Source organism: Mobula hypostoma, chromosome 13 (genome assembly GCF_963921235.1).
Source record: "Mobula hypostoma chromosome 13, sMobHyp1.1, whole genome shotgun sequence".
Taxonomy (NCBI): Eukaryota; Metazoa; Chordata; class Chondrichthyes; order Myliobatiformes; family Myliobatidae; genus Mobula; species Mobula hypostoma.
The window spans coordinates 2,336,470-2,357,302 of NC_086109.1; the positions used below are offsets into that span (position 1 = coordinate 2,336,470).

General features: G+C 44.7%; 1 protein-coding gene across 2 annotated transcripts in view; it reads left to right on the forward strand.

Annotated features, from left to right (window-relative positions):
- Positions 1-791: 791 nt before the first annotated feature.
- The window catches only part of LOC134355871 (uncharacterized), a 71,872-nt gene continuing 51,830 nt past the window's right edge, over positions 792-20,833 (forward strand). For both annotated transcript variants that reach the window (XM_063066377.1, XM_063066376.1), the window contains exons 1-2: positions 792-1,224; positions 17,440-17,620. In XM_063066377.1, the coding sequence (XP_062922447.1) occupies positions 792-1,224; positions 17,440-17,620 (614 nt within the window). The remainder of the gene's footprint in view (positions 1,225-17,439; positions 17,621-20,833) is intronic.

Genomic DNA, 20,833 nt, shown 5'->3' on the forward strand with positions numbered 1-20,833 from the left:
ATGAGGTCAGTATAAGAGGGTGGGGGAGGAGAGGAAGTACAAGGCAGTAAATGAGGGTGAAACTGAGACAGTAGGAAGGGTGAAGTAAAGGGGGAATCTGAGAGACGACAGAAGGCCATGGAAGAAAGGGAAGGTGGAGGTGATCGGCAGGTACGGCAAGTGACAAAAAACTGTCAGATGAAGCCACACTCAGGTTGGAGGAACAACACCTTATATTCTGTCTGGGCAGCCTCCAACCTGATGGCATGAACATTGACTTCTCCAACTTCTGTTAATGCCCCACCTTCCCTTCTTACCCCAGCCTTTATTTATTTATTTATTTATTATTCCCCTTTTTTCCCTCTCTCTGTCCCTCTCACAATCACTCCTTGCCTTCTCTCCATCTTCCTCTGGCCTTCACTCCCCCTTTCTTTCTCCCTACGCCTCCCGCCCAATGATCCCCTCCCTTCTTCAGCCTTGTCTCCCTTTTGCCAGTCACCTGTCCAGTTCTTGGCTCCATCCCTCCCCCTCCTGTCCCCTCCTATCATTTTGGATCTCCCCCTCCCCCTCCTACTTTCTAATCTCTTACTATCTCTTCTTTCAGTTAGTCCTGATGAAGGGTCTCGGCCGGAAACGTCGACTGTACCTCTTCCTAGAGATGCTGCCTGGCCTGCTGCGTTCACCAGCATTTTGTGTGCGTTGCTGGGAATGGAGAATGGTGGAGTGGAGTGGGGTGGGAAGGGGAGGATTACCGGAAGTTTCAGAAATCGATGTTCATCCAGCAAAGTTCCAGTGCAGCCGCAGTCATGGGAATGTTGGTTCAGCGGCTCACACAGCAGCTCGGGAAACCGACACACACCGTGTGGGGATGGATGGTAAAAAAGTTTCTGGAGACAAACGGATTCCTGGAGGCGAGTGCCGTGAAGCTGTGTGATATCCAGCCCGAGAATGTGGTGCTAGAACTGGGCTTCGGACCGGGTCTAGGGTTGCAGGAAGCTGTTCGCCGCCTCACACAGCCCGCGGGTAAACTGTACGGCCGGGATATCTCGGAGTACATGTACAATGTGGCCAGCGAGAAGCTGCGGGCCGAGATACAGACGGGCAAGGTGAATCTGTTTTGGGGTAGCGTGGATCAAATCCCACTGGAGGATCGCGTGGTGGACAGAGTTTACCATTGCAACTGTTACTTCTTCTGGCCTGACCTGCGAGCTGGGTGCGGGGAGATCCGGAGAGTGATGAAGCCAGGTAAAACGCGGTAGTCCATTGATTCCTAAATGTCCTGAAAACCGAGGGCTTCTTGGAAGGAGAGGGGGAAAGTTAGAGATGGGGAAGAAAAGATCGAGCACGGATTAGGGATTTCTCTAAGCATCGATACGTTGATAAATTTAATTGAATTGATTTTATTACAGTATTTACATCTTTCACGTACATGAGGAGTTGCCTCTCCGTCTCAACGTGCAATGTGCAATTTATAATAATTTATAATAAATAGTGTGTGCAACTGGACAGTCAATATAGCATAGAAATACTATTGTATCAGCATGAATTAATCAGTGTGATGGCCTGGTGGAAGAAGTTCTCCCGGATTCTGTTGGTCCTGGCTTTTATGCTGTGGTACCGTTTCCCGCAGTTGGAACAGTTTGTGGTCGGGGTGACTCGGGTCCCCAATGATCCTTCGGGCCCTTTTCACGCACCGATTTCTGAATCATGGGAAATTCACATCCACAGATGCGCTGGGCTGTCCGCACCACTCTCTGCCGAGTCCTGCAATTGAGGGAAGTACAGCTCCCATAACAGCCAGTCAGGGTGCTCTCAGTTGTGCCCCTGTAGAAAGTCCTCAGGATTTAGGGACCCATACCAAACTTCTTCAACCGTCTGAGGTGAAAGAGGCACTGTTATGCCTTTTTCACTACACAGCTGATGTGTACAGACCACGTGAGATCCTCAGTGATGTTTATGCCGAGGAAGTTAAAGCTGTTAACCCTCTCAACCCCAGATCCATTGATGTCAATAGGGGTTAGCGTGTCTCCATTCCTCCCGTAGTCCACAACCAGCTCCTTTGTTTTTGCAACATTGAATGAGAGGTTGTTTTCCGGACAACACTGTGTCAGGGTGATGACTTCTCTGTAGGCTGCCTCGTTATTATTTGAGATAAGGCCAATAGATGTAGTATCGTCAGCAAATTTTATTAGCAGACTGGAGCTGTGGGTGGCGACACAGTCATGAGTACACAGAGAGTAGAGGTGGGGGCACCGGACACAGCCCTGAGGGGCACCGGACACAGCCCTGAGGGGCACCTGTGTTGAGGGTCAGAGGGACGGAAGTGAGGGAGCCCACTCTTACCACCTGCCGGTGATCTGGCAGGAATTCCTGGATCCAGCTGCACGAGGCAGGATGAAGGCCGAGATCTCCGAGCTTCTTGTCAAGCCTGTAGGGATTTATGGTGTTGAATGCTGAACTGTAGTCCAAGAACAGCATGCTGACATAAGCATTCTTTTTCTCCATATGTGTAAGGATGGTGTGTAGAGCTGTGGCTATTGCGACAGCTGTCAACTGGTTGTGTCGGTAGGTGAATTGTAGGGGGTTCAGTGTGGGTGTAGCATACTGCAAATGTAGTCCTTGACCAGCCTCTCAAAGTACTCATTTACTTGTATTGAAACAGAAGTAACAATGTTTACAAACGTGCTCTCTTCCCGGTGTTACTTAAGGCCATCAAGTTAACCTCTCTGCCAAGCAACACACACAAAACGCTGGAGGAACTCAGCAGGCCAGACAGCATCTATGGAAAAGAGTAGAGTCAACGTTTCAGGCAGCAGAACTGGAGAAAAAAGGATGAGGAGTAGAGTCAAAAGGTGGGGTGAGGAGAGGAAAAGCACAAGGTAATAAGTGAAACTGGGAGGGGTAGGGATGAGGTAAAGAGCTGGGAAGTTGATTAGTGAAAGAGATACAGGGCTGGAGAAGGGGGAGTCTGATAGGAGAGGAAAGAAGACCATGGAAGAAAGAAAAAGTGGGAGGGGATTGGCAGGCAAGGAGAAAAGGGCATGGGGAATGGTGCATTATCGGAAATTTGAGAAATCGATGTTCATAGCATCAGGTTGGAGTCTACCCAGGTAGAATATAAAGTGTTGTTCCTCCAATGTGAGTGTGGCCTCATCACGCAGGTGGGAGTTAGAATGGGAGGAGGAGGCGAGGGATAGACATGTTGGAATGGGAATGGGAATGGGAATGGGAAGTGGAATTAAAATGTATGGCCACTGGGAAATCCTGCTTTTTCTAGCATACGGAGTATAGGTGCTCAGCAAAGCAGTCTCTCAATCTATGTCGGGTCTCACCGACATACAGGAGGCCACACTGGGAGCACTGGACACAGTATATGACCCCAACAGACTCACAGGTGAAGTGTCACCTCCCCGGAATGACTGTTTGGGACCCTGAATGGTAGTGAGCGAGGAGGTGTAGGGGCAGATGTAGCACTTGTTCTGTTCCAAGTTCAGACACTTCCCCCGTCCCAGGATACTTTCTGTCTTCAACAGGCAGCGGCTTGAATTAAGTATCTAGTAGCTTTCTTTTTCTTTATCTACTAGTGCATAGTGCGGTGAGAATGGGTCCAGGTCTGGTGGCACACTCTTTGTCTGAGATATAGGAAGTGCGTCGAGCTGCAGCTCTGTTGAGACTGTGTCAAGGCTCTGTAGCTGCTGCTGGGTGACCTTCATCTCACACAGGAAAGTGAGGAGATGAGAGATCGGAGCCACATGGAGGTAGTCACCACTAACTTGCAGGAGGTAGGTAGCTGTGTGATTGTCAGGAAAGGAAATGCAATGCAGAATTACCCCGTGGTAATTCCACTGATTAGTACATAATTTTTGATACTGTTTGGGGTGAGGATTACCAGGAGGAAAGCTGCAGCGACCGTGTCTCTGGCTCTGCGGCACAGAAGGGAAGGAGGGAATAGAGGAGTGCAGCAGTGATAGGGATTCCATAGTTGGAAAGCGGATGGGAGATTCTGTGGTCGTGAAGGCGACACCCGTACGGTATGTGGCCTCCCAGGTGCCAGGGCCAACAATTAGCATGTCGTTTGACAAGGTCCCAGTGGGAGGTGGTTCAAGGATGTTCAGTCACTCGACATTCAAGATAAGGAGGCAATTGGATTTGTGGAAGAAGCCAGGGACTGGTAGTAGATGGTTGCCTCTCTGACTGGAGGCCTCTGGCTAATGGGGTGCTGCAGAGATGGGTGTCAGGTCAGTTGTTGTTTGTCACCTATATCCATGATCTGGCTGATATCGTGGTCTAAAGGATCAGCAAGTCTGTGGATAACGCCAAGATTGATAGTAAAGTGGACAACGAGGAAGGCTGTCATGCCTTGCAGAGAGATCTAGACCAGATGAAATTTATTGCAAACAAGTGTGACGTGTTTCACTTCAGTAGGAACAACCAGGATAGGTTTAATATGGTGAACAATAAGACACGAAAGAATGTGGTAGAATGAAGACATCTGAGAATACAGGTCTATAATTTTTTGAAAGTGATATCAAAGGTAGATAGGTTCCTAAAGAAAGCTTTTGGAACAGTAGCCTCCATAAATCAAAGTGTTACGGACAGGAGATGGGATATTATGTTGAAGTTGTATAACGGGTTGATAAGGCCTAAATTGGAGCACACTGTTCAGTTTTGATCATGTACCTACAGGAAAAATGTAAATAAGGTTGAAAGGGTACAGAGAAAATTAACAAGGATGTTGTCAGTACTGGAGTGCCTGAGCCATAAGGAAAGATTGAATAGGTTAGGACTATATTCATTGGAATGAATAAGATTGAGGGGAGATTTGACAGAGCTATACAAAATTATGAGGGGTAGGGAAAGTGCACGCGGGCTTTGTGTGCAGAATTCTGTGAGTGTTGTTTACTGCCTTTTGATATCAGAATGGCCAGAACATTTAAGACTGATGTAATTTCCAGTATACAAATGTAAAGAAAAAAAATTCGTACTCTGGATCTGATGCAGCACAAAAAAGCACAATAAAATAAAGAGTATAATTATTTAAAACCCACTAATACAATTACATGACATAGCTTATATACAGAGACATTATTGTATGTCTATATAATAGACATTTATTATATAAAGTGACGTTTTGCACAGGAGTGTTTGTACATAAGCTAACTCTGACAGGAAGTTCTAAAGCAGTTGGAGTTGGAGGTGTAGACAGATGGGTTTGTGGGTGAAGATGTTCATCAATCTTACTGCTTGTGGACTAACTGTGTTTGGGTCTGGTACTCCTGGTGTGGATGCTATGTAGTCTCCTTCCTGATGGAATTAAGGCAAACAGTCCATGACCAGGGTGGGAAAGATCAACCTAATTTGCCAGCTGTACCTGGCACCTACCAGCCTTCTCCTTCCCACCCTCCCCCCACCTTCTTTATAGGTCTTCTGCCCCGCCCCTCTTCAGTCTTGACGAAGGGCTCCGGCCCGAAACGTTGACTGATCGTTTCCACGGATGCTGCCCGACCTGCTGAGTTCCTCCAGCGTGTTGAGTGTTGCTTTGACCCCAGCACTTGCAGAGTATTTTGTGTTAACCTAATTTGCCATACACTTTTACATGTATTAGGAACTTGCTCTGGTGTATTTTCAAATATGGATTTTAAAAAAAGCAACATTCAACAATTATTAAGGATTTTAAATAATTACATAAAGTTGGAGGTTAAGTATGCATATGGTATAAGTTCTATATAAATACATAAATACCAGTATGTATTTGGCAGGGGCACATGGTAGGGTAGTTGTTAGCATGGCACTTTAACAGCTCAAGAAATTGGGAATTCATTTCCAGTTCCATCTGTAAGACATTAGTATGGTCTCCCTGTGACTGTGCTGGCTTTATCTGAATGCTTTGGTTTCCTCCCACAGTCCAAAGTCATACTGGTTTGCCGGCTAATTGGTCATTTAAAATTGTCCTGTGACTAGGCTAGTGTTAGTTAGGTGGGTTTCAGGGCAGCGTAGTTTGTTTAACCAGAAGGCGGAAGGGCGTGTTCCATGCTGTATCTCTAACTAACTAAATAGATAATGTATTTACAATGCAAACAGCATTATAAAATTATAATGTGGGTAAAGTGTTTACAGTACCCTTATTAGGGTAACAGATAGAGGAGGGCTGGTGGTGTCTAACTAGAATGGCTGATCAGTTCAACAGATTGGGGGAAGAAACTTTTTAAGATGGCATGAAGTTTTTGTTTTAATAGCTTTTTAGCACTTTCCAGAAGGGAGGTATTGGAAAAGGCAGTGTGCAAGGTAGATAGCGTCTGCAAAGACTTTTTCCCTGCCTATTTCTTTGTCCTGGACACATACAAGTCCGGCATTGTGGTAGAATACAGTCAATGCCTCTTTTATTTTATTTATTGAGATCGAGCGTGAAATAGGCCTCTCCTGCCCTTTGAGCAACACTGCCCAAGAATCCCTTGGTTTAATCCAAGCCTAATCATGGGAGAATTTTACAATGACCAATTAATCTACCAACTGGTATGCCTTTGGACTGTGGGAGGAATCCTGTGCCTTATTCATGGCAGATGCAATTTAATGTAGATAAATATGAGGTTATCCACTTTGGTGGCAACAACAGGAAAACAGATTATTATCTGAATGGTGGCCGATTAGGAAAAGGGGAGGTGCAACGAGACCTGGGTGTCATTGTACACCAGTCATTGAAAGTGGGCATGCTAGTACAGCAGGCGGTGAAAAAGGCGAATGGTATGCTGGCATTCATAGCGAGAGGATTCTAGTACAGGAGCAGGGAGGTTCTACTGCAGTTGTACAAGGCCTTGGTGAGACCACATCTGGAGTATTGTGTGCAGTTTTGGTCCCCTAATCTGAGGAAAGACATTCTTGCCGTAGAGGGAGTACAAAGAAGGTTCACCAGATTGATTCCTGGGATGGCAGGACTTTCATATGATGAAAGACGGGATCGACTAAGCTTATACTCTCTGGAATTTAGAAGATTGAGGGGGGATCTTATTGAAATGTATAAAATTCTAAAGGGATTGGACAGGCTAGATGTAGGAAGATTGTTCCCGATGTTGGGGAAGTCCAGAATGAGGGATCACAGTTTGAGGATAAAAGGGAAGCCTTTTCGGACCGAGATGAGGAAAAACGTCTTCACACAGAGAGTGGTGAATCTGTGGAATTCTCTGCCACAGGAAACAGTTGAGGCCAGTTCATTGGCTATATTTAAGAGGGAGTTAGGTATGGCCCTTGTGGCTACGGGGATCAGGGGGTATGGAGGGAAGGCTGGTACAGGGTTCTGAGTTGGATGATCAGCCATGATCATACTGAATGGCGGTGCAGGCTCGATGGGCTGAATGGCCTACTCCTGCACCTATTTTCTATGTTCCTATATTTCTATGTTTCACCTGGGGGAAACCCACGTGGTCATGGGGAGAACGTACAAATTCCTTACTGGCAGCAGTGGGAATTGAACCTGGGTTGCCTGTACTGTAGAGCATTGTGCTAAACACCATGCCACTGTGCTGCCCTGACCTGACAGCAGAAGGTCTCGTGGGTACTGTAGAAAATTCTGAAGAACACTGATGAAAAACCCTAGTGACTGAAGCTGGGTGTGGTGTGGTGATAATTACGTCCTTACGCAGTAATGCCCTGACGTTTATTTAATTTAGTATAGTGTGCAGTCTTTGTTTACCAATTGGTCACAATTATATTGGTGAGTGTGTCGCAATGTGATCTTTGACTAGTTACTGTCACTCCTTTATCAAGAGGCTTGTTTTGTCTGTGGGCTCAGATATGAAAAGAACAGTAGTGAAGGTCACTGTTGGCTTGTAAAAGGGTTACTGGGTTTCAGATGCACAGGCCTAGAGGAGGCTTTGGTGAGTTGTTGCAGTTTGTGCACAGCAGTGGATGAACCTGTGGTGCAAGGTGCTGAAAGAGCTAACTTTCCATTCAGTGGGTGGGATTCCATTTGTGTGGTCTGCTTTTTACTGAACGCAGCTTTTCAAGTGCTGTTGAACCTGCACTCATCCAAGCAGGGAGGTTATAGGTCATGCTCCGAACCTGTGCCTTAAGGATAAGACCATGACACCATAGGATAGAGAAGAACTAGGCCATTTGTCCCACCTTGCCAAAGGGTCTGTGATGTGCTGTAGATTTTCTATGTTTCTATGTGGCTGTCTGCCATTTCATCAAGGCTGTTCCAGTTTTCTTATCAGCCCTAACTTCTTGCCTTCTCCCCATATCACTTCATCCCATTACCAATCAAGAATCTATCAACCATAAAACCATAAGATATAGAACCATAGAACCATAGAAACTACAGCACAGAAACAGGCCCTTTGGCCCTTCTTGGCTGTGCCGAACCATTTTCTGCCTAGTCCCACTGACCTGCACACGGACCATATCCCTCCATACACCTCCCATCCATGTATCTGTCCAATTTATTCTTAAATGTTAAAAAAGAACCCGCATTTACCACCTCGTCTGGCAGCTCATTCCATAGTCCCACCACTCTCTGTGTGAAGAAGCCCCCGCTAATGTTCCCTTTAAACTTTTCCCCCCTCACCCTTAACCATGGTTTTTTTCTCCCCTTGCCTCAGTGGAAAAAGCCTGCTTGCATTCACTCTATCTATACCCATCATCATTTTATATACCTCTATCAAATCTCCCCTCATTCTTCTACGCTCCAGGGAATAAAGTCCTAACCTATTCAACCTTTCTCTGTAACCGGGTTTCTCAAGTCCCGGCAACATCCTTGTAAACCTTCTCTGCACTCTTTCAACCTTACTTATATCCTTCCTGTAATTTGGTGACCAAAACTGAACACAATACTCCAGATATGGCCTCACCAATGCCTTATACAGCCTCATCATAACATTCCAGCTCTTATACTCAATACTTCGATTAATAAAGGCCAATGTACCAAAAGGTCTCTTTACGACCCTATCTACCTGTGACGACACTTTTAGGGAATTTTGTATCTGTATTCCCAGATCCCTCTGTTCCACTGCACTCCTCAGTGCCTTATCACTAACCCTGTATGTTCTACATTGGTTTGTCCTTCCAACGTTCAATACCTCACACTTGTCATTATTAAACTCCATCTGCCATTTTTCAGCCCATTTTTCCAGCTGGTCCAAGTCCGTCTGCAGGCTCTGAAAACCTTCCTCACTGTCTACTACACCTCCAATCTTTGTATCATCAGCAAACTTGCTGATCCAATTTACCACATTATCATCCAGATCATTGATATAGATGACAAATAACAATGGACCCAGCACTGATCCCTGTGGCACACCACTAGTCACAGGCCTCCACTCAGAGAAGCAATTCTCTACCACCACTCTCTGGCTTCTTCCTTCGAGCCAATGTCCAATCCAATTTACCACCTCTCCATGTATACCTAGCGACTGAATTTTCCTAACTAACCTCCCATGCGGGACCTTGTCAAAGGCCTTACTGAAGTCCATGTAGACAATATCCACTGCCTTCCCTTCATCCACTTTCCTGGTAACCTCCTCGAAAAACTCCAACAGATTGGTCAAACATGACCTACCACGCACAAAGCCATGTTGACTCTCCCTAATAAGCCCCTGTCTATCCAAATGCTTGTAGATTCTGTCTCTTAGTACTCCCTCCAATAACTTACCTACTACTGACGTTAAACTCACCAGCCTATAATTTCCCGGATTACTTTTCGATCCTTTTTTAAACAACGGAACAACATGAGCCACTCTTCAATCCTCCAGCACTTCACCCGTAGACAGCGACATTTTAAATATTTCTGCCAGGGCCCCCGCAATTTCAACACTAGTCTCCTTCAAGGTCCGAGGGAACACTCTGTCAGGTCCCAGGGATTTATCCACTTTAATTTTCCTCAAAACATCAAGCACCTCCTCCTTTTCAATCCGTACAGTTTCCATGGTCTCACTACTTGATTCCCTCAATTCCATAGATTTCATGCCAGCTTCCTTAGTAAATACAGACGCAAAAAACCTGTTTAAGATCTCCCCCATTTCCTTTGGTTCCGCACAAAGCCGACCACTCTGATTTTCAAGAGGACCAATTTTATCCCTTACAATCCTTTTGCTCTTAATATACTTGTAATAGCTCTTTGGATTATCCTTCACTTTGACTGCCAAGGCAACCTCATGTCTTCTTTTAGCCCTCCTGATTTCTTTCTTAAGTATTTTCTTGCACTTCTTATACTCCTCAAGCACCTGATTTACCCCCTGTTTCCTATACATTTCATACAACTCCCTCTTCTTCTTTATCAGAGTTGCAATATCCCTTGAGAACCAAGGTCCCTTATTCCTATTCAATTTGCCTTTAATCCTGACAGGAACATACAAACTCTGCACTCTCAAAATTTCCCCTTTGAAGGCTTCCCACCTACCAATCACATCTTTGCCAGAGAACAACCTGTCCCAATCCACACTTTTTAGATCCTTTCTCATTTCTTCAAATTTGGCCTTCTTCCAGTTCAGAACCTCAACCCTAGGACCAGATCTATCCTTGTCCATGATCAAATTGAAATTAATGGTGTTATGATCACTGGAACCAAAGTGCTCCCCTGCACAGACTTCTGTCACTTGCCCTAATTCGTTTCCTAACAGGAGATCTAATATTGCATCCCCTCTAGTTGGTCCCTCTATATATTGATTTAGGAAATTTTCCTGAACACATTTTACAAACTCTAAACCATCTAGACCCCTAACAGTATGGGAGTCCCAATCAGTGTATGGAAAATCAAAATCCCCTACCACCACAACTTTATGTTTCCTGCAGTTGCCTGCTATCTCTCTGCAGATTTGCTCTTCCAAGTCTCGTTGACTATTGGGTGGTCTGTAATACAATCCCACTAATGTGGCCATACCTTTCCTGTTTCGCAGCTCCACCCACAAGGACTCAGTAGACAAGCCCTCTAATCTGTCCTGCCTGAGCACTGCTGTAATATTTTCCCTAACAAGCAATGCTACTCCCCCACCTTTCATTCCTCTGCCTCGATCACATCTGAAACATCGGAACCCTGGAATATTAAGCTGCCAGTCCTGCCCCTCCTGTAGCCAAGTTTCACTAATTGCTATAACATCATAATTCCATGTGTCAATCCACGCCCTCAACTCATCCACCTTCCCCACAATACTCCTAGCATTGAAATATATACACCTCAGAAGATTTTTACCACCACTCACAACCTTCCTATCAGGGGATTTGCTTAAACTTTCAACATCAGTTATTTTCACCCCAGCCACACTGTCAGCTCTGGCACTCTGGTTCCCATCCCCCTGCAAATCTAGTTTAAAGCCTCCCCAATAGCACTAACAAACCTCCCTGAAAGGATATTGGCCCCCCTGTGGTTCAAGTGTAACCCGTCTCTCTTGTACAGGTCCCACCTGCCCCAGAAGAGGTCCCAATTATCCTGAAATCTGAAACCCTGCCCCCTACACCAGTTCCTCAGCCACTTGTTCCTCCTCCAGAGCATCGTATTCCTACCATCACTGGCACGTAGCACAGGTAGCAATCCTGAGATTACCACCCTTGAGGTCCTGCTTTTCAACTTCCTACCAAGCTCTCTATACTCACTGTCCAGGACCTCTTCACTCTTCCTTGCTATGTCATTGGTACCGATGTGCACCACGACATCTGGCTGGTCACCCTCCCACTTCAGAATGTCATGCAATCGATCAGAGACATCCTTGACCCAGGCACCCAGGAGGCAACAAACCATCCTGGATTCTCTGTCACGACCACAGAACCTCCTATCTGTACCTCTAACTATCGAGTCCCCTATCACTACCGCTCTCCTCTTTTCCCCCCTCCCTTCTGCACTGCAGAGCCAGACTCAGTGCCAGAGATCCGGCTACTGCAGCTAGTCCCAGGTAAGTCATGCCTCCCAACAGTATCCAATGCGGTATACTTGTTGTTGAGGGGAATGGCCACAGGGGAACCCTGCTCTGCCTGCCCTATCCTCTTCCCTCGCCTGACAGTGACCCAATTTCCTGTCCTCTGCTCCTTTGGTGTAACTACCTCCCTGTGGCTACGATCTATAATCTCCTCATTCTCCCGAATGATCCGCAGGTCATCCAGCTCCTGCTCCAGTTCCCTAACGCGGTTTGTCAGGAGCTGCATCTGGATGCACTTCCTGCAGGAGTCGTTGTCAGGGACACCGGAGGGCTCCCTGACTTCCCACATCCTGCAAGAGGAGCATTCCAACATCCTGCCTGGCATTCTCACTGCACTAAACAATCTGAACAAAAAACGTGCCCGAACCTACCCTGGCCTCTGCCTGTTCTCGCCGAAGCCTGTCTGAGCCAAAGCCGTCCCACTCTGACTCAGTCCACTCCGACGATGGCCGCTGTATATGGTGGTCTGCTTTTTAAACCTTGGCGCGCTACGTCACGCGCCTGCGCAGTGCAGACCCTACTCCCCGAGCAGTGTTTAAAAAAAAAAGGAACAGAAGTAGGGCATTCAGCAGATCAAGTCTGCTCCACCATTCAATCATGGCTGATCCAATTCTTCCAGTCATTCCAACTCCCCTGCCTTTTCCCCATACCCTTTGATGCCCTGGCTAATCAATGACCTTTCTATCTCTGCCTTAAATGCACCCAATGACTTGGCCTCCACAGCCACTCGTCACAGATTTACCACCATCTGACTAAAGTACTTTCTCTGCATCACTGTTCTAAATGGACGTCCTTCAGTCCTGAAGTTGTGCCCTTTTGTCCCAGACTCCCCTACCATGGGAAATAACTTTGCCATATCTAATCTGTTCAGGCCTTTTAACATTCGGAATGTTTCTATGAGATCCCCCGTCATTCTCCTGAACTCCAGTGAATACAGCCCAAAAGCTGCCAGATGTTCCTCATATGATGTTCACCATAGAAACTACAGCACACAAACAGGCCTTTTGGCCCTTCTTGGCTGTGCCGAACCATTTTCTGCCTAGTCCCACTGACCTGCACACGGACCATATCCCTCCATACACCTCCCATCCATGTATCTGTCCAATTTATTCTTAAATGCTAAAAAAGAACCCGCATTTACCACCTCGTCTGGCAGCTCATTCCATACTCCCACCACTCTCTGTGTGAAGAAGCCCCGGCTAATGTTCCCTTTAAACTTTTCCCCCCTCACCCTTAACCCATGTCCTCTGGTATTTTTTCTCCCCTTGCCTCAGTGGAAAAAGCCTGCTTGCATTCACTCTGTCTATACCCATCATAATTTTATATACCTCTATCAAATCTTATATCCTTCCTGTAATCTGGTGACCAAAACTGAACACAATACTCCAGATTCGGCCTCACCAATGCCTTATACAACCTCATCATAACATTCCAGCTCTTATACTCAATACTTTGATTATAAAGGCCAATGTACCAAAAGCTCTCTTTACGACCCTATCTACCTGTGATGCCACTTTTAGGGAATTTTGTATCTGTATTCCCAGATCCCTCTGTTCCACTGCACTCCTCAGTGCCTTACCATTAACCCTGTATGTTCTACGTTGGTTTGTCCTTCCAACGTGCAATACCTCACACTTGTCTGCATTAAACTCCATCTGCCATTTTTCAGCCCATTTTTCCAGCTGGTCCAAGTCCTTCTGCAGGCTCTGAAAACCTTCCTCACTGTCTACTACACCTCCAATCTTTGTATCATCAGCAAACTTGCTGATCCAATTTACCACATTATCATCCAGATCATTGATATAGATGACAAATAACAATGGACCCAGCACTGATCCCTGTGGCACACCACTAGTCACAGGCCTTCACTTGGAGAAGCAATTCTCTACTACCACTCTTTGGCTTCTTCCATTGAGCCAATGTCAGATCCAATTTACCACCTCTCTATGTGTACCTAGCGACTGAATTTTCTTAACTAACCTCCCATGCGGGATCTTGTCAAAGGCCTTACTGAAGTCCATGTAGACAATATCCACTGCCTTCCCTTCATCCACTTTCCTGGTAACCTCTTCAAAAAACTCCGACAGATTGGTCAAACATGACCTACCACGCACAAAACCATGTTGATTCTCCCTAATAAGCCCCTGTCTATCCAAATGCTTGTAGATTCTGTCTCTTAGTACTCCCTCCAATAACTTACCTACTACCGACGTTAAACTTATCGGCCTATAATTTCCCGGATTACTTTTCGATCCTTTTTTAAACAACGGAACAACATGAGCCACTCTCCAATCCTCCGGCACCTCACCCGTAGACAGCGATATTTTAAATATTTCTGCCAGGGCCCCTGCAATTTCAACACTAGTCCCCTTCAAGGTCCGAGGGAACACTCTGTCAGGTCCCGGGGATTTATCCACTTTAATTTTCCTCAAGACAGCAAAGACCTCCTCCTTTTCGATCTGTACAGTTTCCATGATCTCACTACTTGTTTCCCCTAAATTCATAGACTTCAGACCAGTTTCCTTAGTAAATACAGATGCAAAAAACCTATTTAAGATCTCCCCCGTTTCCTTTGGTTCCGCACATAGCCGACCACTCTGATCTTCAAGAGGACCAATTTTATCCCTTATAATCCTTTTGCTCCTAATATACCTGTAAAAGCTCTTTGGATTATCCTTCACTTTGACTGCCAAGGCAACCTCATGTCTTCTTTTAGCCCTCCTGATTTCTTTCTTAAGTATTTTCTTGCACTTCTTATACTCCTCAAGCACCTTATTTACTCCCTGCTTCCTATACACATCATACAACTCCTTCTTCTTCTTTATCAGAGTTGCAATATCCCTTGAGAATCAAGGTTCCTTATTCCTATTCAATTTGCCTTTAATCTTGACAGGAACATACAAACTCTGCACTCTCAAAATTTCTCCTTTGAAGGCTTCCCACCTACCGATCACATCCTTGCCGGAGAACAACCTATCCCAATTCACGCTTTTTAGATCCTTTATCATATCTTCAAATTTGGCCTTCTTCCAGTTAAGAACCTCAACCCTAGGACCAGATCTATCCTTGTCCATGGTCAAGTTGAAACTAATGGTGTTATGATCACTGGAACCAAAGTGCTCCCCTACACAGACTTCCGTCACTTGTCCTAACTCGTTTCCTAACAGGAGATCCAATATTGCATCCCCTCTAGTTGGTCCCTCTATATATTGATTTAGAAAACTTTCCTGAACACATTTTACAAACTCTAAACCATCTAGATCCCTAACAGTATGGGAGTCCCAATCAATATATGGAAAATTAAAATCCCCTACCACCACAACTTTATGTTTCCTGCAGCTGTCTGCTATCTCTCTGCAGATTTGCTCTTCCAAGTCTCGTTGACTATTGGGTGGTCTGTAATACAATCCCACTAATGTGGCCATACCTTTCCTGTTTCTCAGCTCCACCCATAAGGACTCAGTAGACAAGCCCTCTAATCTGTCCTGCCTGAGCACTGCTGTAATATTTTCCCTAACAAGCAATGCTACTCCCCCACCTTTCATTCCTCTGCCACGATCACATCTGAAACATCGGAACCCTGGAATATTAAGCTGCCAGTCCTGCCCCTGCTGTAGCCAAGTTTCACTAATTGCTATAACATCATAATTCCATGTGTCAATCCACGCCCTCAACTCATCCGCCTTCCCCACAATACTCCTAGCATTGAAATATATACACCTCAGAAGATTCCTGGAATCATTCTCCTGAATCTTCTCTGAACCCTGTCCAATGTCAGTATTTCCTTTCTAAAGTAAGGAGCCCAAAACTGCACACAACACTCCAAGTGTGGTCTCACAAGAGCCTGAGAGAGCCTCAACATCACATCCCTGCACTTATATTCCATACCTCTAGAAATGAATGCCAACATTGCATTTGCCTTCTGTATATATTAAATATACATAAAGATTTGGCCTCTACAGCTGTCTGTGGCAAAGACTTCCACCTCATCTCCATTCTAAAAGGATGCCCCTGTATTCTGAGGCCATGTCCTCTGGTCGTAGAACTCTCCCACCAGAGAAAACATCCATTCAACATCTATCATGGCCTTTACGTTTGATAGGTTTCAAAGAGGTTACCCCTCATTTTTCTGAATTCCAGTGAGTACAGGCCCAGAACCATTAAGCAGTCTTCATATGACAAGCCATTCAATCCTGGAATCATATTTGTGAATTTCCTTTGAACCTTCTCCAGTTTCAGTACATCCTTTCTAAAATGAAGGGCCCAAAACTGCTCACAATACTCCAAGTGAGGTCCCAGCAGTGCTTAATAAAATCCTAACAATACATCCTTGCTTTTATATTCTAGTCCTCTTGAAATGAATGTTAACATTGCTTTTGCCTTCTTCACTACAGGCTCAACCTGCAAATTAACCTTCAGAGAATCTTTTCACAAGGATTCCCAAATCTCTTTGCATCTCAGTGTTTTTGTATTTTATCGCCATTTAGAAAACAGTCAACCCTTTAATTTCTTCTACCATGACCATGCACTTCCTGACACTGTATTCCATCTGCCACTTCTTTGCCCATTCTCCTTATGTGTCTCGGTCCTTCTGTAGACTTTCTTCTTCCTCAAAACTACCTGCCCCTCCACCTACCTTCATATCATTGGCAAGCTTTGCAACAAAGCCATCAATTCTATCATCCAAATCATTCAGACATACATAAAAAGAATCGGTCCCAACTTTGGAACACCACTAGTCACTGGCAGCCAGCCAGAAGAAGCTCCCTTTATTCTCACTCTTTGCCTCCTGCCAAACAGCTAAAATCTTTCCTGCAATACCATGGACTCGTAGCTCGTTAAGCAGCCTCATGTGTGGCACCTTTGAAAGGGCTTCTCACAATCCAAGAACACAGCATCAATCGATTCTCCTTTGTCTGTCCTGCTTGTTATATCTTCAAAGAATTCCAATAAATTTGTCAGGTAAGATATTCCTTTGACTATGGATTATTTTATCCTGTGCTCCAAGTACCCTGAGATCTCATCCTAAATAATCGACTTCAACATCTTTCCAACCACTGAGGTCAAACTAATTGGCCAAAAATTGCCTTTTTTTCTGCCTCTCCCTGCAGAGTGACTTTTGCAATTTTCTTGTCTTCCATAATCATTCCTGAGTCTAGTGTTTCCTGAAGATCACTACTAATGCCTCCACCGATCTCTTCAGCCATCTATTTCACAACTCTGGGCTGTATGCCATCTGACCCATGTACCTTCAGTTCTTTCAGTTTCACCGTGTGAGGTAACTTCACACACTTCATGCCCCCTGATACCTGGAACTTCCACCATACCTGTATGAGTTTCTATGAGCATGGGCTCATTGCGTGGGAAGACCTGTTACCATGCAGTGTCTTGAAATAAACAAAAATAAAAATTTCCAGCAGCTGCAGAATTGCTTGTGTCTCAGACTCAACAACAGATTTCCCCCAGTCAGGTGTTGTTCCTCCCTTATTAAATGCTCTTGACTTTGAACTCACTGTAAATACTTGCAATAACCTGACTATCTCCTCCTTGCATTGGGCAGGGGCTCTGATGGTCACAGCCCTGCAGAAGCTGATTGCTACTGGTCTGCTGAAGGGAACAAAGTGGCAACCTGAGCCGTACATGGAGGCTCTCCTTGAGACAGGATTTGTCAACGTGCGAATGGAGGACCAGCGGATCGATGGAGAAACATTTCAGGCTACCTTTGCTTCAGCCAAGGACGTGTGAGTCTGCTGACCCTCGGGTCTTTCAACCACAGTAACCTGATTCTCTTGTCTGATCATTTACCCACTTGATGTGTTTTAATATGTTAACATTTCTTAACGTATTTTAAGATATAGTAATATTATTAAAATTTTAATATGTTCAGAGGAATTTTATTACAGATTGAGTTGGTTCATTTGAGAAGAACTATTACCATTCTTTACCCCCAAACAGCTGGCAGTAAACCTGTTGTGTCCCCGTACAATTTCTCCCTCTCCTGAGCTATTGATCAGATTGCGTGGCCATGATACGCCAGGTCGTCCTGAGCAACATCATCACATAAGCTTCTTTTCAGGAGACAGTTTAGAGGTCCTAAATTTACATCCAGTGGCTGCTTTAAGTGCCTTCTGTACCTCCTACACTACTGTTGTAAGACCTGCACAGTGCTTATCACAACATTTTACAGTGCAGGTGACCCAGGTTCATTTCTTGCTGCTACCTGAAAGGTGTTAGCACATTCTTTCCATGACCAAGTGGTTTCCTCTGGGTGACACGCATGCTGGTGAATGCAGCAGGCCAGGCAGCATCTGTAGGAAGAGGTACAGTCGCCGTTTTGGGCCGAGACCCTTCGTCAGGACTAACTGAAGGAAGAGCTAGTAAGAGATTTGAAAGTGGGAGGGCGAAGGGGAGATCTGAAATGATAGGAGAAGACAGGAGGGGGAGGGAAGGAGCCAAGAGCTGGACAGGTGATTGGCAAAAGGGATATGAGAGGATCATGGGACAGGAGGCCTAGGGAGAAGGAACAGGCGGGGGGGAACCCAGAGGATGGGCAAGGGGTATAGTCAGAGGGACAGAGGGAGAAAAAGGAGAGTGAGAGAAAGAATGTGTGTATATAAATAAATAATGGATGGGGTCCGAGGGGGAGGTGGGGCATTAGCGGAAGTTAGAGATGTCAATGTTCATGCCATCAGGTTGGAGGCTACCCAGACGGAATATAAGGTGTTGTTCCTCCAACCTGAGTGTGGCTTCATCTTTACAGTAGAGGAGGCCGTGGACAGACGTATCAGAATGGGAATGGTGCTCTGGTATCCTCTCACAGTTGAAAGATGTACCGGATGGTAGGTTAGTTGGTCAATCCCATGACTAGGCTCGGATTAAATTGGAGGATGTCAGTGCATCATGGCTGGAAGGGCCTGTTCCAAGATGTATCTCAGTAAATAAATAAAATAAGTAAAAAGTAGGTTAATAAAGAATCTAGTGCTTTTCCGCCGTATATGTCAAATAAACTCTTCCTAGTCTTCCAGCCTGGTACAGGTATCGATGGTAACCACCAATAAGATGACAAACTGTGCCATCTTCATTGAAATATTGGTTATAATCGATACCTGTACCTGGCTGGAAGAGGTTATTCGTTATGAAGTAGGTTGTTTTAAAGTTCAGCTTCCTGGGCTGGTTTGAGCCTTGCTCTCTAAGGGTTTCTGCAGCTTCCTTGAGTAACAACCAAATTACGGAGTTCCCAATTCATTGCTTTACCCTGGTGCCTATGTATCTAATCTACTCACCAGGTTTAATAAAATTGATATTTCTATTACAGAAACAATTATGTACAGAATTTAGCAATTACAAATTTTCTTTCTGAAATTAACTGCATTCTTATCGATGTTAACCGTACAAAATCATTAAGGTAACATGATTCTTTGATGCGCCCTTAAACACAATCACTCACGTGGGCACCATTGCCAATAGGATGAGAAGTGAGGTATAGAGGAAGAATAGAGGTGTACAAGATAGAGGTGTATGAGAGGCATTGATCATGTGGCTAGTCAGAGACTTTTTCCCAAGCCTGAAATGGTTAACATGAGGAGTTATAGTTTTAAGGTGCTTGGAAGTAGGTACAAGGGGGATGTCTGAGGTAAGGTTTTCACACAGGGAGTGGTGGGTGCGTGGAATGCACTGCCAGCAACGGTGATGGAGGGGGTACAATAGGGTCTTTTAAGGGACTCTTAGATAGTTACATGGAGCTTAGAAAAATAGAGGGCTGTGCGGTAGGGAAATTCTAGGCAGTTTCTTGAGTAGGTTACATGGTTGGCACAACGTTGTGGGCCGAAGGTCCTGTAAAGTGCTGTAGATTTCTATGTTCTATGTTCTAACAGGACAGGCAGCATAGAAAGCATTTTCTTAACTTTTTAATGCCCACACCCATTCCTATATAGCAAAGGGAATCATGTGGATAAGGATGTGAAATAAATTAGGGGAAAATGGGTCACCTTGCTTAAACACAATCTGTTCCTGATAGGGGTAGATTCTGTCTTAGTCAATTTTCTGTTTTCAATAGAAGTAATCAAGTTAGGAAGGACATTTAATAAGAAATTTTGAAAATAAACATGAACTTTTCTCACCTTTCCCTATCCTTCCCAAAGCTTTAAGAATAAGTCTACCACCTGTGGAGTCAAAATCCTTTGCTGAAATAATAACATCGATGGCTGGTCTTGGTTATTCCAGTTGTTATTGCTCTTGGACCCCATCATTAGATTATTTAAAACTGCTTTGAAATCTGCCGGAATTGGCCAGAACAAAATGTTTGCAATCCTTCTTAATGTAGGTACATCAGATGTTCTACTGTATTTCATTATTTTGTAAAAGTATGTATCTCAAGATAGTATATGGTAAAATATATTTCTACTTTGACAATAAATTTGCTTTGAACCCTTTATCAGATGTTGAAGGTGAATATCTTACCAATTATTTTGCCGTTACCACGGTAACCACTCTCTGTAATAGAGACTAGGTCATAATGTGTGTCCAATTACCAATTTGCTGCATTTTCTTTGCATTATCTGACTTAAGAATGAGTATTCTCATTGATTGTAATATTAGGTGGTATTTTTTCTGCATTTTACTCAAAGGAGGAACATCCTGGCGAAAAGATTCATGTCCATTTTATAAAGCTCGCTCAGTCTCTGACCACCTGCACAGGCCACAATATTATGTTTTGAAACCACTGATTGCATTTAAAACATGGGTCACATTAAATATTTTGAAAGATGTGAATTATTAGGCTTGGATATACTAGGGCTGAATTTGCTACTATCTGCCTTATTATAAACAGTGATTTTAAATGCAGCTCTAAGTTGTCTCTGCTGATTAGACAGCTCATCGGTGCATGAGCTGCCTGGCTAATCAATTCTCATTTCTGCTCTGTCCAGCTGGACTTGTGTGAGTGATAACAGCCA